The sequence below is a fragment of the Acyrthosiphon pisum genome, chromosome A3 (assembly GCF_005508785.2).
Source record: "Acyrthosiphon pisum isolate AL4f chromosome A3, pea_aphid_22Mar2018_4r6ur, whole genome shotgun sequence".
Taxonomy (NCBI): Eukaryota; Metazoa; Arthropoda; class Insecta; order Hemiptera; family Aphididae; genus Acyrthosiphon; species Acyrthosiphon pisum.
In genome coordinates this window covers 21,018,202-21,035,981 of record NC_042496.1, presented here as the reverse complement: position 1 = coordinate 21,035,981, position 17,780 = coordinate 21,018,202, and the positions used below count along the sequence as shown (strand labels likewise).

At 31.8% G+C, this 17,780-nt stretch overlaps 1 protein-coding gene across 9 annotated transcripts in view; it reads left to right on the top strand.

Moving 5' to 3' along the window:
• LOC100162603 (protein sprint) overlaps positions 1 to 17,780 on the top strand; it is a 93,577-nt gene that overhangs the window by 42,751 nt on the left and 33,046 nt on the right. The window contains exons 1-2 of one of the 9 annotated variants that reach the window (XM_029491113.1): positions 13,543 to 14,190; positions 14,861 to 15,084. The exons of 6 other annotated variants lie outside the window; for them this stretch is intronic. In XM_029491113.1, the coding sequence (XP_029346973.1) occupies positions 14,882 to 15,084 (203 nt within the window). In that variant the 5' untranslated portion in view covers positions 13,543 to 14,190; positions 14,861 to 14,881. Of the gene's footprint in view, positions 1 to 13,542; positions 15,085 to 17,780 lie in introns of those variants that run through there. 2 more of the 9 variants (XM_008186086.3, XM_016805441.2) reach the window with 2 other exon arrangements.

The following is a 17,780-nucleotide window of genomic DNA, read 5'->3' as shown; positions in this document are numbered from 1 at the left end:
TTATACATATGGTTGTGATATTTGTGCATATGCCATTAACCGATCACATATTGTGTTGTGGACACATAAATAACCTTGGTTACGGCACAAAAATATTGCGGACGAGAAGGTGATATTATGTTTATATGAGCACCTGTACTTTGCAATCCTATAATCGGTGTCGATTAATATTTTACTGCACCGACGACCTTTACAGCCATATCGTTCACGCGCACATAATATCGCCGTGAACGCGTATACTGCAATATTATATATAGTGCACGACGCGTTTGCTGAGTTTGGCGTAATATATTTTTGTGGTCGAGGGACTTAGTGCGTTTTGATGTTAGGGAAAGTTTGTTCCGACCACTATTTTGGCGGCGTATATCACAGCCCTTTGGCTTCAGTTCCAATTCGTATAATAATGTCTTCGAGCGTATATCTTCGTCCGATCTCAAATACCATCCTCCTTTCCCGGGCTCGGGAAACGGAGCTGGCGGCCGTAATTAATATTATAAACTAGGTACGATATGTACAATCCTTTGTTGTAATTTGTATATTATATTTGTATACGACTATCCTAAATAGAATTATACGTACGATAAATTACGGTTGGAAACTTTACAAGACATATTACGAATGCAAAACGTTCATCATGTCATTAAATATGTGTTTTGCAGTTTTACTAAAGAAGAGGGTACACCTATATATTGTTACGAGTTCGTTGGTTTTCTTCACAAACGCGTGCACGCACACACACACGACGTATACTACAAAAAAATGTATTATCCCATTAGATTTGATTATTATAATAGCCTGTTACCTATATAGATTAGGACATTAGGTACATAAAGATTTCGGTTTGTTGAACATTAAATATAGAATTATCGACCTGTAAACAGATTGATGATATAACATTAGGCTTTGAAATTCAAATAATATGTACGATTTTTTTTTATGTTATGTATACATTGTATATGCTGTAGTAGCGATCCATTTGATGTAATCGAAGACGATAATATTTGTGTTATACTTTCGAGTATATTTTGTGGTTTAAACGTCTAAAATATTTGTGGTTTTTACATTAAGAAAAATAAAAAAACCAAAACGTATTTTCTCATATATACCTATTCCATTTGACTTCGATTTGAATTTATTAAAAGAAATACAATATAATATTATATTATACATACGCATAATTATGTTAACATGTAGATACTCATAATTTAAACAATTTCAAGCGTTCCACACAACATCAATAATTTCATCTGCTCTATAATAGTGGTTCCGTGTCTTTTTTTGTTTTTGTTATTATACAGGTACGTCGGAATTTCATTGTAATGAGATGAAAAAATGTATTTGACATTTTTTTTAACTATAATATAGGTACACTAATTTCCGTAACAACTATAACATTCTCGAATGACCTTACACCGATAATAATAATCCGTGAAAATATTTTGTTTTCTATGCCATAAAGCTGGCACACCGTGGTATAATATTCCATAAAACCATATGTATTGTTATTCAAAAGCAAAATTATATATTATACATAAATCTGGATTTGAATAAAATAATATTTTTAAATAAAAAAGTCTTTAATAATATATTTGTTCGCATGTTTTCCAGGGCGTTTTTCTTTTCCCCGTACACCTTACGGTTTATGTCCTATAAAACGCATATTTTATAACAATTTTCATTATATAACTTATGAGTTATGATAATTTCAAGGTTTCAAAGTTGGAGAAATATGTATGGTATGTGCTATTGCAAGAATCAATTTATTCGTAATACTTATTGGGATAAAATGGTGAATGATTGAACGATTCATACACTTGGACAAAATAATATATTTCTTGAATTATTTTAAATACAAAGTAGGTAAACTAGTTTTATATAATAGTTAATAATATATTTGAAATAGTTTCGATGGTTTCTATCAAGTCTTTGTATATTTCTTATATGCCTACCTAGCATCTATTAATAGATTCGTACTAATTTTATACAGATTATTAATAAATGTTGTTCAATAAAAAAATTATATTTAAAAAAATTAACTCAATTCAAGTGGTTTATAAATAAATTCATTATATTATACTATTTATTATATTATTTAAATATATTATACTGCTGTGCATTGTCAAAATATTATTTAAATATTTTTAGTATTTTTGATAAACCTTGAACGTTTTTTTAATTTTAAAAAATTGATTGTTGCATAGAAAGTTTTGAATGTACCTTCGGTTTATTCTGGTTTTTTTTGTAAAAATGTAAAATTAAAATTCTCCGCCCCGAGAACAGCATCACTGCTACCTACTGTACATTTCTAATTCAGCTGTCACTAATTACTCAGTTTCACCGTAACTATTACGTCTTTTGTGAACAGTACGATGTTGAAATGTATTTCGTTCGAAACAAAAACTCATATTATGTATCATAATGCCCTATGGAAATGGAAAACAATGTAGGTACCTCTATTCCGTTTCACCATCATTTCCTGTCGTCGTACTCGAGGCAGTTTCGGGAAAACTGTGTTTATATGCACTATGGTGATTTTGTCCTTGGGAAAATATATAGCAAACAATGTAATTCGAATAGAATGTCAACGGTTTTTTTTTACGGTATCGAATCTTCATCATAGTTTATGACAATAGTAATTCACTGATGTTCTTAAAATGTAAATGCGTGTTTATAAAAATATTTAAATTTGTATGTATTTTGCTTTGAAATAAGGGTTACAAAAGTATATTGTCGTAAAAAAAAATTTTTAAAAACGATAACGATAACAAAAATAGTAAAATAATATATATTTTTGTTAGAAAAACGTTGATTTAACGACTTAAAAATGATACATATACGTCAATAGTTTTTTTTTAAATAATGTGTTTCTTACGGATCACCCGGTATTAGTAATATTTAAAATGGAATTATACGTACCAACATGGTTTTAAATCATAAATTGTTTATGACTGTGTGTTTTCAAAATGTTTGTAGGTACTATACTACGTTAATTATTATACGTGTTCTGATTTTGTCAAAAGAAATCCGAATGTTTACATTAAGTGCAAACGCCGTAAAATTATTATTTAACGATTGCGGGGCCTCTGGAACTGGAAATGCTATTCAAGACAAATGTGCATATAATTTAGTAATTTCACGGAGTACGGTTTCCGTCAAAGCCCACCCACAATAATGACTGTGTATTATGTTCAAATATCACTGTTGGAACGCAACTATAGCAAATATGAGTTGACAATATCGCGTGTATTATTGTTTGGCCATTTGGGCGTCAGTTTTCGATTCGGTTCCAGTTTTGGGTATACCGTCTGTAGCGTTTTCTGAGTAATTTTAAAAAAAGTAATTCCTATTTTCTGCTAAATTAGGGTATTCGTGAAAATGGTTTCATCGTTTGGGTTACTACCTTTTTCATCTTATTAAATTTATTATATTTTGTATATAATACATTTTACTTACTATATTATTATGCTACTAAAATAATTGTTTTCCTTTTTCGTTTATAAAGTTTGACAAACTTACTTGATTTGTTCCGCGTGCAAACACTATACTAGTATACTATAATAGTTTCACATGCATAATACATAATTTATCGATCGCTACCTAAATACATTGAAACTATTCGTATTTCGTGCAAGCATAAATATTTTTTAAAAAAAATTGTAAATACATACTATAATATTATTTAAATTAATCATTATTATTTATTACTATTGAACAAAATAAACTAATATACTCATGATATAATATAATCTATTCGCTGGGGCTTGATTCGTTGATCCATAAACTGTATTTATTTTTATAGCTACTATCAAATATCATTTTTTTTATTCTGCATTTCACATTTATACTACATTTTTATATTAGGTATACGACAGTTTTAAAAAAAAATGTAAAATTATTAAGTCTATAAACTATATATTATAGTGGAATAATTTTAAAAACGAACAAGCGTGAAAATAGTAGGTACCTACTTGTGTGCATAATGTATGTATTCGTAGATTTAGCCTGTTGGGCATCGAGTAATATCGCACGTGAAACGTATAAAGGCTTCTACAAAACAAAATTAAAAGTAAATATTTACGGTACAAACAGAAATTCATTATTTAAGTAAACGACGGGAATGGGTTGTACCTACTCGACAAGCGCGACAAGCACGTACTGGTGGAAACTGCAGCGGGCTATGATAATATGCCCCTTTATTTGCCTATAATAAAATAAAACAAAAATCCATGGTTATTTTAAAATTGAATTGAATTTCTATCGTATATTGGTTATACCTACCGTATGCATTAACGGATTGTAAATGATAAAACTGTCGCGTTCGAATTGAATAATATTAATAATAGTAGTCCTGCAGTGATGTGTGTCGATAACAAAATATACACATAATATGTTCGTGGTGATGTTTTCATTTCGATATACATAATATATTATCGGTGTAGTATCGGTTTAAACTTTAAATGTAAAACAGAACGATGTGGCTTTAGCGAAACCCTTTCGACCCGTTGAACGTTAAGCGGGAGTGTACTTGTCACGGTGTGGATGATTTGTGCGTATTTCAAAAATCATTAACGGGCCCGCTACCGGAAATTCGATTTCGGATTGGAAATCCGAAACCACCGACTGGGGGCGGGCTGGAGAGAAGGATCGCACGCGCGGGCGATTTCAATTTTCACACTCACAGACACACACACGTACACTCGCGTAGTGATAGGACATAGTCTACGGATTTAAACAAGTTACAAGTCTTAATGGTTTTCCGACGTGTATATGTATTTAAGGCGTCCGCGATAAATCTCTCGTTTTCAATCATATTTTTTTAGTGTTGAGAAGACGAGACGCGCATAACTCTCGACTGGCGGGTGGCAGCGGATATCACAATGGGACGCTCTTATAATATAATATATTATAATGTTTCTTAATCTCGTTACGATGACACGGCGGCGGCGGCGGTGCCGGCCGTTCCACGCACAATCGCGCTTCGGTTGCCCGGAGACGCCCGGTATATAAATGGATTTCAATGTCGTTGAATTAATAATCGGATTCCATAAATCACCGGTTTTTTATTTTTTTTTAACGTCGACGATGGGATGTCGGTGTCTTGTATTGTTGTTGCGACGCGATGTTCGGCTTCTTACGCGCACCGAATACATATGACCGTTCAGCGCGTCCGTCCGAAACGTTAACTTTATATTTTTGTTTCTTTCTGGTTGGTGCGGGAGGGAAGGGGTAGAGGGTTGAACTGCACGCGCTCACCTACCTAACAGATACTATTGTCACTGTACAAGTGTATGATAATAAACTCTGAATTTTAACAATACAAAAAATAAAATCCTATATACATCGTATACGGAGACTGAGCGTGTTGGGCGAAAACAATTGTTGAAACGTCTCCCTGATCAGACTTGTCTCTTCAGACAAGCTATATATATATAGCTTATATATCCGCTGTCGGCGTTTGAATCGAAAATGTTCATACCACCCTTCTCCGTATTGTCGTTAAGTTCTTATTTGCCCTGCGGCTATTTTCAATACGATTCAATACGATAATAATGTGTACTTATCTTATATCTATACCATTATACTGCAGTCGACCGTTAAGTCTCCCTGACATCTCCAACAAAATATTATGTCTTCCATTTCAAGCGTATTTACCTACAAACTCTAATGCCACATTTCATCATAAATTATTGTTTGATGCAAATAATGATCCAATGATCTTTAATGAAATTTGACATTGGATTCATGAAAATTGAATTATGACATTGAATTCGAATTTATAATTAAATTATAATTAGTATACCTACTTATATTGTCCAAAAATGTTTTTAAATAAAATAGGTTAAACCTTTTTATTCGTTTTAAGTCCGTTGTAATGATCACATAATATATCCTGTCGGATAGGTACTGAAAGATATGGGTTTCATAATTCGACAAAATATGTCTGAAAATTAGCCAAACGCCCAAACAGGATTATAAAATCAATCCATCAAATAATTAGTATAAAGTAATTAAATATATTTTTAGTTAACATTTTTAACTAATATAATTTATTATAATAAATATGTATTAAAAATCGATATTATTTCATTCCTTTATTTTTTGATTTTGTAGTATCGCAGATTACCTATATAAAATAATAATAAACTATAATAATATTATATTATATATATTATTATAATCTGTGGTACTATGTCATGAACATTAGCTGGTACCTATAAGTATATTGTTTTTAATACTTATAAAATATAGGTACATTATATACATAGTGCATACCTAACATAATTGTTTTACATTTATTTTCATATTTGATCTATTAAGAATTTTCTTATATTTACTTTTGTGTTTTCATTAACTTTTTTTACATAATATTGTACAGAGATTTTTAGATTTATTTTATACCCATAAATCTGTTGTGATCGAATGCTGTTTAGTAATTGGCATATTTAAAAATGCATTAATAATTATAATAAAAGATTTAATGAGATGGTTATTGGTATTGGTACTCCCAGCGGGGAAATCTTTTAAAACAATTTGTAAGTTTATAAGTCAACTCCCCAAAACTTTAAATAAGACATCATTAAAATTAAAATACAGATTACTTTTAGCATTAGGTTTTTACAAAGATTTAAATATTCTAAAAAATAACCATATTATATTATAAATAATTGTATAAGTGTAATACTATAATATTATGGCTATGTTTTCCTTTGTCTTAAATTTATTTTATTTTATCATTTTTTTTTTACACTAATTGTAATTTTTCATACAATTAGATATAGAAACAATAAATAATGATAATCGTCTTCCTATTCCTCGAAAAAATACTTTTAGGTATATTTATCAAAAACATCTTTGTCAAATGTACCTACCTATTTAGTGAATACTGTATCATGATATTTTTCATAACGTAATAAGGTGACACATCGTGTCAAAAATAATGAAATTTGCTGGTTTTGGTTGTAATAATAAACCAACAAACTGGTGACGAAAGTTTAATATTACCATCATTTCGTGGAAACTAACGAGATTCTAATGTTTGCGAGCTTTCATAAAACAATAGATTTCTCAAAGGACCTGCAGAAGATTTAAGAAGAAGACTCTCATTTTCACGGTCGGGATTTATGGGAGTGGGGATCACGTGAGCCCACTTAAGGCGTCTTTTTTTAATTGTCGGCTGTTCCTTACAATATACATTCTGCGTTTCCCCAGGGATCAGCTGTGTAAACGGTCTTTATTTTAATTCTGCGTAAAATATATTTTCATTTTTGCCGTACTGCAGTTGCAAACAAAAACTCCGATCCCCTCTATCGTATCCATAGCAGCAGGGACAATAACAAATTTGACCCGGCTTTTTGTGTGTGTTGCACGTAAAACTAATGAAATTATATTTTAAGCAAAAGGTATTATTAATATTTTTTTATTGTTGTCATTTTTAAACAATATAAATATTCGGTTTTTGGTGTTGTTATGTCAAAAATATATTATGTATTGCTATTAGTTATGACCTACCTACGATACGGATACGCTGTGGTCGCTGTGTATTATATATGTTTTAAATTATAATCCATTGATTTGTTTTCATACAAACTATATAATATATTATATAGTTCTATTTATTTTTGTGATCATGACAAGTGTTGTTTATCTATAAATGAAGTTATAATGTTAGTGAAAATATTATTTTTTTTTTTGCTATACCTACATAACTTTTTACTATTATTATTTTTTTTTTTAGAAAAATATTTAATTTCCATACAATTTATTTGACCTTACCTAAATATTATATTAAGTTTTGTGAGTTATTGGTATTACTCTCCCTAAAAACATTTCTTTATGGTTTTCTCGTAGATATTGTATTACACTAGCTATAGCGATCTCCTAGGAATTTCTTGAGAGTCCAATAAGTATTATTGGCCTATGGCCAGGTCTCGATAGTCATTCAAAGATTACGCATGTGACTTGTATCGCATCACGCACACTTAACTTTTCCCGTATTATTATTCTCGACAACCACTTTAGAGAACGGATATTATTCTTTCAATTTTCAATTTTTACTATAGTTTTTTTTTCCACGAGAAAATCAAATCACGGGTCCGACAAATCGTTTTTAAACATAATATATACTTTTTTGTCCCGTGGTGAAGGAAAAATAAATCAAACAGTATTCAATAGATTTTTTATGGACAATTTATTCTATTGTGTATAACTAACATTAAAATCGACCTTTTTCCTTGCTATATGGACGTATTTTGGCCGCAAATTGATTCTCCAGGAACAATAAAACCTCTTGAACGTTGCTCGCCGACTAAAATTGCCTTACCGTCCAATCATTTCCCTAGTGACCGGCAAGCAATTATGGCATTCCCAGATGATTATTTAGCAGCTCGCCTCTATAAAAATCGAATGTGGTTATGTCATAAACCGCCCAGATTTTTATCTGAAATAATAATTTTCCACGTGGAAAGTTTGCTCACGAGAGTTTTATTTTTATGTATATTTCCCTGCCACCGCACAGTACTTACGTTCCCCCACCCGTAGTATTCACTACCACAGCTTCGCTTTGTTCGGAATATTGTCTGCTTTTGTTAAGTTTTCCGTGTATGTGCCTTATTTATTCGCACTGCTGTCTATATCGATGCAACGTAAAACTTTGTAAACTCTTATAACATATTACTAACATATTATTATGGTTTTTATATGTAACGTTTGTCTCGATTCACGGTGGCTTGTAAAAATTGTTTGAGCGCACATTTTCAATCATAAATCGTATGAAAAATAATATAAAACGTACACCTTTGTGTATCACGATTTATGATTACAGTGAACGTTTTTAATATCATATCAGCGCGTTTTATTAAATTGTCGAATCGTTTCAAATAATATGTTACTATAATATATGTTTCAGAAGGTTTACGCCACATGTTGTGAAAAATCTAGTCACATATTAATATCGCGTTTATGAATAATATTGGCTGACACAGCATAGTAATCAATGTATACAATACAGAAGTTGTTGTATATATGATAATATCTATAATTATTTCATGGCGCTAAGAAATAAATTAAAATATGAAATATGTGATTAATAATTATAATTATGACAATAGAGAAATTATTGTTTATTTTTTTACCTTAAATTTAAATCTACTACGTATCTACGTCGTAGATATATTATTAATTTAAACTCGCCGGGTTGTATGATAATATAGTTATCAATTTTCATATTTAACCGAAGTCATATTTTAATGCAGTCCGGCATATTTTTTCTAATTGTGTAAACTCATTCTCGCCTTTATCGAAGAGAATAAAACAAATTAGAATTCAAGTTGATTAATCTATACATACATATATAAATATATAGCGAATTGAATAACGTTCATACTGTATTGATGTTTATTAATTTGCATATAATCAATGATAACAAAAATAGCACTCATAGATTAAACGGAAACGAGGCGTATACAACATTGAGAGAAAAGCACGTAGGCCGTCGTCAATTATTATTATTAATATTGTTTTTTTTTTTTTTAATCTTTAGCGTGATTCTGTATTAAATATTAATACTATTCGTATACCATAAAATATCTATACCAAACCATACATTATGACCTTAATCCACGGTCGCTTATTGCGCGCGTGTTTCGCACGGTCAAATGGATAGTAATATGATTTCGAACAAAACTGTTTTAAGCCGTCGGACATTTTTCGTCGGATTAAAAGCTTCGGCAAAGGCTCGGGATCATATTGTGGCGCGCGCGATTCCGTTGAATTGTTGAAAGGTTTGGACGGGGGCGGGAAAAAAAAATATATTAATGACTCGCGTGTTTCAACACATCGTGTGCAGTGCGTCGGTACACGCGGGTTGTTTGTATGTATATATAGAGAGATTATTTACCGTGGACCGAGTGAGAAGGGAGTGATAGGGATAGTGCCGTATTTATATACATTATATGTGGAACGTAATCCGACAAACAGAGGGCTTTCGGCCGTCTGTATATAGTTGGAGCAGCCGATGTACATATTATAATGTACACGCTCAGTATAGTTATTGTTGTAGACAAAACGCTAGTCCGATAGTGAATAATCGCAAAATGTTCATTTCGGCTGCAGCCCTTTTCGCGATGGCCGTGGCGCTGGTAAAAGGCGATACGCGCGTTTTCCGAGATAAAACGACGTTTTGCTAATTATTTTCGCTTTGATAAAGTTTCTCTTTGATATATTATATGGCATTCAAAACGACGGCGGACGTACGCATAAAGGCATATTATATACGTCGGTGAGACCGTGTTGTGCGTCTGTGCGTTCGTGCACCCACAGATAAATATTTTCTCCGAAAGCCTTAAAAGCTTTTCGTCCCCGGCTTTTGCGTCCCGTCTTGTTGTTGTTGGCGGCGTGTGGAAGTCCGACGGTGGGCGAAGTATAACGGCCGGTAAGAAATAGAATATAGCGTCGCGGGGAGTCAATGTTATTTTAATAGACCCCACGTTTGACTAATGCCACTTGACTTTAATTGCGTTTATATATAAAAGTACAACGACCGACGTCGTCGCGTACGGTTTTAATGTTTGTCTGGAAAACAAAAAACAAGAATAGTCGTTGCCCATCGACTTGCAGTATTGTACAATATATTATTATTTATCGTATATCCTACACGATCGGGGGGATAGGTATGTAAAGATATCGATTAACCGCGAGTGTGAAATTGAAGACCCGACAACTGCAATTTGTAAACAAAACTGTACGAATTTGCAATAATTTTATCATAAGACCGTGCATTTACGCGAACAACAAACAGCATATAATAATAATAATATCGCGTACCAACGAATATATCGAATACGCGTGCGATTCATTGCATTACGTTATAGTTGTATACGGCGTTATCACGGACTTGTGGTGCGTATATTATTACGCATTATGCGAAATTATTTTGAACACACATTTCGTTAATGGTTCAGTGGTTTTCGGGGTTATACTTCACCCCGCGTTTTGCCGGTGACATGCATTACTTTTATCTGATGAAATTCTATATATATATATTATACAGCGCGGTTCATACGTATACATGTACACGTCTGTAGGTATATATACTTTCCCCCAAGTCGTCGTCCGGAAATGTTTATCAATAGCTGCCGTCTGCGTGACCACAGTCGATTTAGATGGTGCGACGACGATATAATAATACGAGCATATAAAGACTTGTCGTCGTCGGCACACCCCTTCACCGTCATCACTGATGCATCAAGGGTGTATGTTCATCGGACTACCGACTACAACTGCTGCACGCGGGGAAAAGCTCCGACTGCTGTTTAATAGCGCCGTTGATAGACGACTCGGCTTCCACGGTGTAAATCAATTGATATATATATATTATGTATACATCACCCGTGTCGTCCTCGTTTATTGTTTCGTAGTGCGATTTTCGACAGACTATTATTGTTAGGTATCATAATATAATTGTCGTGTTTTACGCGAGCTAACCGATTCCTACTGCAGGAGGGCGTAAAACATAATAATATATAATTAAATCGCGCGATTAGCGATGATGGCGGTATTCGACGATTGTGTCGGTCCCGCGGTTGACATTTGGGTCTCCTGAAACACACTACGATATTATTATATCGATAGATTAATCGACTTGCGTGCGTGTAGGAATGTACTCCAGACGACAACAACAATAATAATTAGACATCGCCGAAGTTCGTGTGTACAGCGGACCGTATTTCACAAAACCTACACGCACTGCATCGAGCAAATGTTTTGTTTTTATCCAATTGGTCTCGAGCCAATAAGTCGGATATTATAATATTATCAAAATAATTCGTGTGACATGTGACGAATATCGAATAATGTATTATAACCGAAGTTATAGATGTGTCACTGTCCCCTATATGTGGGTCCAATTGTGGTTAATTAGACGACCGTTCTGGGACTTAATATCATGTCCCCTCCGAGAAGACGTCCTAAACCCGATGACGATGGTTTTATTGTCTAAGTGCCTTTTTATGTATTTTTCGTCACAAAGTTAGTACGGTCAAGTTTTCGATGTGTCGATGAAACATGTTCCCAATTGACAAAGTTAGAATTTTGTTCAATGTTTTATTCATGCACGATATAAAATTCTCAACAAATCTTTAAAAAATAAAAAGTTTAAATAGGTTGAATTCATTTACAAACATAATAATAATAGTTATAAGTAAAAATAATAATCTTTATATTTAAATAATAGACGGATAATGTAGCATCAAACTTCTCGGATAAATTATTAATTTGTTCAACCTGTAGACTGTACCTATTGGTTTAATATACTAGTTATTAATTATAATGTATACTGTATACTGTATACTATTATATCTATTTAGTGCCTATCATTAATGGTATAACTTGTATAATTAGCTCTTCATTGAATTTCGTAATTTATTAATCAAACATAACGTGTGCTTATTTAATAATTTATCTAATATCAAAATAAATACAAGTACCTATAGGCTATAGGTAAATAATAAATTATGTTATTTTATTATTTTAGTCCAAACATGCAATAAATGTGTGTTTAATATTTTTGTACATTTATTTGAAAACCTTTTGGTTCGTTAAACTAATTTCGTATAGTGAAAAATCGTAACAATCATATGGAACCGGAACCAGAGTTACTTTGTTGATTCGTTTCCTCCTGTCCGACTGATATGTTCTATTTGCACGATTTTGTTAAATCCCACGTGGGACGTGTCTGCCCTAGCGTTTCGTACCGATCTCTTTGGCAATAAAAGTCAATTTAGAACGAACCCTTAGAAATTATCGAAAAATCCCCTACAATTTGATAAAATTCGAACTGAGGGATCCTTAATGACTCCACAAGGCCTCAACTGGCTCACTAAATATGACATTAACCCCGCCATGTTTAAAATAGCTATAACTACGATGTTACTAGAGTAGTGTTCAAATACTATAAACTATATTACGATCATTATTTGGTCATAAAAAAATAAAATAACGTCATGATTTATTCGTATTATTTCCCTCTCATTGCCGAAGTTTTTCGGAAAGTGGTTTTTATATCATTGCTAGGTATACCAAGATCCACCCATACTTTGTGATATTTTATCTAATCAAATATCATTGAAATTAAGTTTATAGTGTTCATTATATATATATTTTATCAATATAAAATATAATGTATGAATTAGTAATGTGCTGTATTTCTGATTTTATATGTATTATATAATATACCAATAATAATTTATTTATCATTGGATGATAGTAAATATAAATGATTTGTGTTAAATGTTAAAGCATCGAAACTAATTTTGTTCAAGCATAGTTGAGATTTCACTCAACTTCACTGAATTCCAGCTTGATAAATTAATGAATTAGTTCATGTGCGTGTGCAATAATTTTGTAAAGTGGCATTTATATCAAGTTTAAAAACATTACTTTAGAACGCAACGACGCGGTGTCTTTCTATGTACCTATATATGCGATAATAATATAATATAATAATTTGCTGAATAATATAATATAATCATAATAATAAGCCAACGGGTTTTTTTATTTATATGTTATAATATATCAATGCCATTATACTGCAGTCGTTTGGACGATAACAAGGTAATTAACCGATTCGTTTACCCGGGTCATCGAAGACTAAGGACTTACCTAACTTAAGGAGAGTATAATATTATAGTAAAATGTATACTATAAATATCGGCGGTATTTTTGGAGGCGCTACAGCGAAATATATGATATACGACTACGTATGTGTTTACCATCAATCGAGGTGTATCTACGATTCGACATATTATTATTTATATCATTTACATACAGCGTGACGTACTTACAGATGAAGAAGGTCTCCGGTATACTTATAATATAGCTCTCTGCTACTTAGTCAAGTTTGTTCGATAAACAGTTCGGCGTAAAGGATGAAAAAGGTCAGACGAAATGCACCGGTTATCGTCGTTCAGTGAAACGATTGATTCGGTGCACTTTGGAGCGTAGAAAAAAAAAAGGGTTGTAGGCGGAAGAGAGGCGGCGCTGCTGCCGTTCTCGCTGATTTTTCTCGCACGACGACGGCGACTCCGCCGCCGGTCCGTTCGACGCGCGTCAGTCGCGCTCGTACGTCTCTGGCCGGCGGTCGTGCTCCTCGCACACTCTCGATTTTCGCGTCGTCCCGCTATCGTGTGTGTTTCTGTGAGTGTGTTTACGTCATTTTTCTGTGTGTGTGTGTGTGTGTGTGTGTGTGTAATCCCGCTGTGATTAGGATAGGATTTCAGATTATGGTAAATTCATTTATTTACGATTATTGTAATTCGTATCCCAATATGCCTATCGAAATTTCCTAAAATACCGTCGACACATTGACCACTGAATAAAAATTCACTCATTAAATATCTGTTTTTCCATCACTTCCAAAAAAAGTCATCTGTATCGCTGTTGTACAAACCATTAACTAAGCCCACACACGGGGCACACTTAAACACACGCTCACGTGTATATTATAATAATATGTAATATTATGTGTGTGCTGCAATAATGCCCGCCGACGGCGACTACTCGATTTAGCATTCCTTGACCCTAATGTGGTATTTCTGCCGTTCGCCTCGTGTGTCACGTCTTTCGGAATTATTTGCCCGTATCCTTTTTCCACGCAGGATCCACGGTTCACCGGATCCGGCAATGGTAAAAACTGTAACAAAAAAAAAGAAAAAAACACGAAACAATCGATTTGTTCTGTGCCCGGTCAGTGTTGTCGTGGTCGTTTTTTCGTCATTATTTTAATTCTATTCTTGTGTTTCGTCCCCGTCACAATATAATTTTCGGACTCCTGATCAATCTGTTTTTAAACTCCGCGGTTTTCCAGCTTGCTCTGTAGACCATCGGTATGCCGTCGCCAAGCATCGAACACCTGTGCAACGGCGCGTCCACGTTTCTGTCGCCGACGTCCGACCGCGGTTTATTGACATCTCTGAATCACAGTTTGAGTTTTGTGAAACTCAATCGCCGGTCCGTGTCGCCGACTTCGCTTAAGCCGTTAAACTGCAGCCGTCGATATGCAGAAATCGGCAAGAAAAGATTGTTTTTTAGGTGAGGAAAAATTGTTTTGTATTTTTCAAAAAAAAAAAAACATATTTAATCGATTGAAACATAATAATATTATATTTAAAAAGACGTGTAGGTTTATATTGAGGATTTAAACAAAAACCGCCTGGTAATTGAGACATAGGATTGTTCAATCACGCATTTATAAGTTTTGAAGACGTATACTGTTTGGTGTAATGTTTGGTATATTATATTATAATTGTTTGTTGGTATAAATGTATAATGTTATCTACTGTACGGTTGCCATCAGGTATACTTTAAAATGTAACGTTTTATTATTAGTGCGCCTAGAGAATGTTTAGCCATTTCTAAAAAAAAATATACACTTTCATATTCCACAAGTCACAACACCCATTAAAAATATATACATGAAAAAATAACAAATACACATGGTTTGTAGTGATTATATTTTATGTTGTGGTTTGTGTATAATATTATGACATAATGTATTTATTTTATATAATGCATATTAGGTATATTTTCATGAAGTAGCTAAACATTTAAAAAAAAAATACAACATAATATAGAATCCGAAAAGCTATATATATATATATTTATATATTTAGCTATATTTATATTTATTTTTCTTTTAAATTGGTTGTCAAATTTATTAATCACTTTTATCTATTATAATCCTGATTTTCAAACATTTTACATAGCCATACGGTATGAAGTTTTCCCAATTCATGATTTATAAAATATTTTTAATCTCCATGGAACTCTATCATAATATTGAATATAAGTATAGATACAACTTATACAATTTTCTGGAAAGTTTATTGAAAAATTACTCTTTATTTATAAGAAAAAGTTAATCGAAAAATTGCTCTTTCTTTAAAAGAAAAAGTTTTCTCAAATATAGAACGTTTCAAAAACTTTTATTAAACTTTAATTACCATTCAATTTATCTTGTGTTTAATAAAAATATTTTATAAAATAACCAAACAAAAACAATTTGCTATAATATATTTAAATAAATTTAAATTGTATCAAAAATATAGTTATATATAGGTACATATTATTATATCCATATATATATAATATACAGTATACCTACCTATAGTCTTTGTTATACAATGCACATAATATATATATTTTATAAATTGACTACGAGTAACCATGAAATTGAATGATGCGCGGATAGTAATCGATGAATACTTTTATATAGGTGGCAAAATCATTAAAATAACTTAGTAAGTACTGATTTATGAAAAATCGGGGGTTTTGAAGAAAAATGGTATCAATAAATTGCAGTTATAAACTTCATTAATAATATTCCAAGAAAGTTATTCACAGTATAATTGAACACAATATTGGACATTTTTTAATAGATTTCAAACTTTCACATAATTGGATTTTAAGTCTGAATCGACAGACCGTCGCCTTATCAACATACAATATATATTTTTTGTTGTTAAGTACTCTGCATTGTTCACTCAAAAGTTTCCGTTCGTTTCAGTCGATTAATCCGATTACCGGATTCTCTGTCCTTTCATTTTTACGCCGACATAAAGGGCATTTTCATATTCTTTAAAGAAAAATTATTATATTTTCTTTTTTGTTCTCCCTCTTTTGATGAACACACAAATGTTTAGTCCTTTCGATGTAGATTTGAAGCTGAAACACTCCAGTCGAGATTTGAAACGAAAAAAAAATAAGGGACCGACAAATCGGTTATCGTTAAAAGCATGCTGAAACAATAGTGCCCTAACGATTGAAATTATTTCCTCCCCTTTTCGGGAAGAAGTTTTATCACGAAACGAACTGTCCCACATACCGTTATGCTTAATTAAATCCAATTCCCGCTCATCTTTGAAAGGATGTCCGCCTGTCCATTAAAACTAGCTTGTAAGACACTTGTAAAGTCAAATTTGTTTGTTTACTGTACACAGCCTGTTAGACAGAGGTTTCTCTGCTGAATTTTAATTTAATCTATAAAAAAGGACCATAATTTAAATTATTTTCTTAAAAAAAATTGTCTTATAAATCCTGCAATTTATTATTATTTTTAATTTTATTTTTATTATTATTATTATTATTATTATCAATATTAATTGTTAATTATATAAAATAAAATATTTCTTATGATTTACAAATAAAAGTACTTACATTAATCGGGATTAATAAAAATAATAATGCGATTTGGTTGAATAAGGAAATGTTTAGTTATCAGTAAACAAAAAAAATAATTTATAATTAAATATTATTATCATATAATAGTATAACATGATTATTTTACTTTCATTGAGGAAATAATTTATAATAATGGTTAGGTAGTTTATAATAATACACTGCGTGTAATTCTAATTAAATATAAATATCTGTATCTGTGTATTGTTTATTATGTAGGTATTTTAAAACAATTGTTATGATAATAAACATTTAGAAGAATTTTAGAAAAGTCTATAAGTTACTGCTAAATTATACATAGCGTTATAAAGAAAAATATAAACCAAACTTTTCAATGAAATCAACTAGGTAATAAAATGTAATATAGCGTTTATCCGAATCATAAAGTTGATTTTATTTTTAATGAATGTGAAAAACAATTTTCGAAGTACCAAATAGTTTAAGATTATATTAACAGCTGTTTTGTGTGAACTATAAATTATGGTAACTGTCCATATTATTCACGGTTACTATTTTCAGGTCTTGCCGTCTTGGATTAAAACTTAATTTGT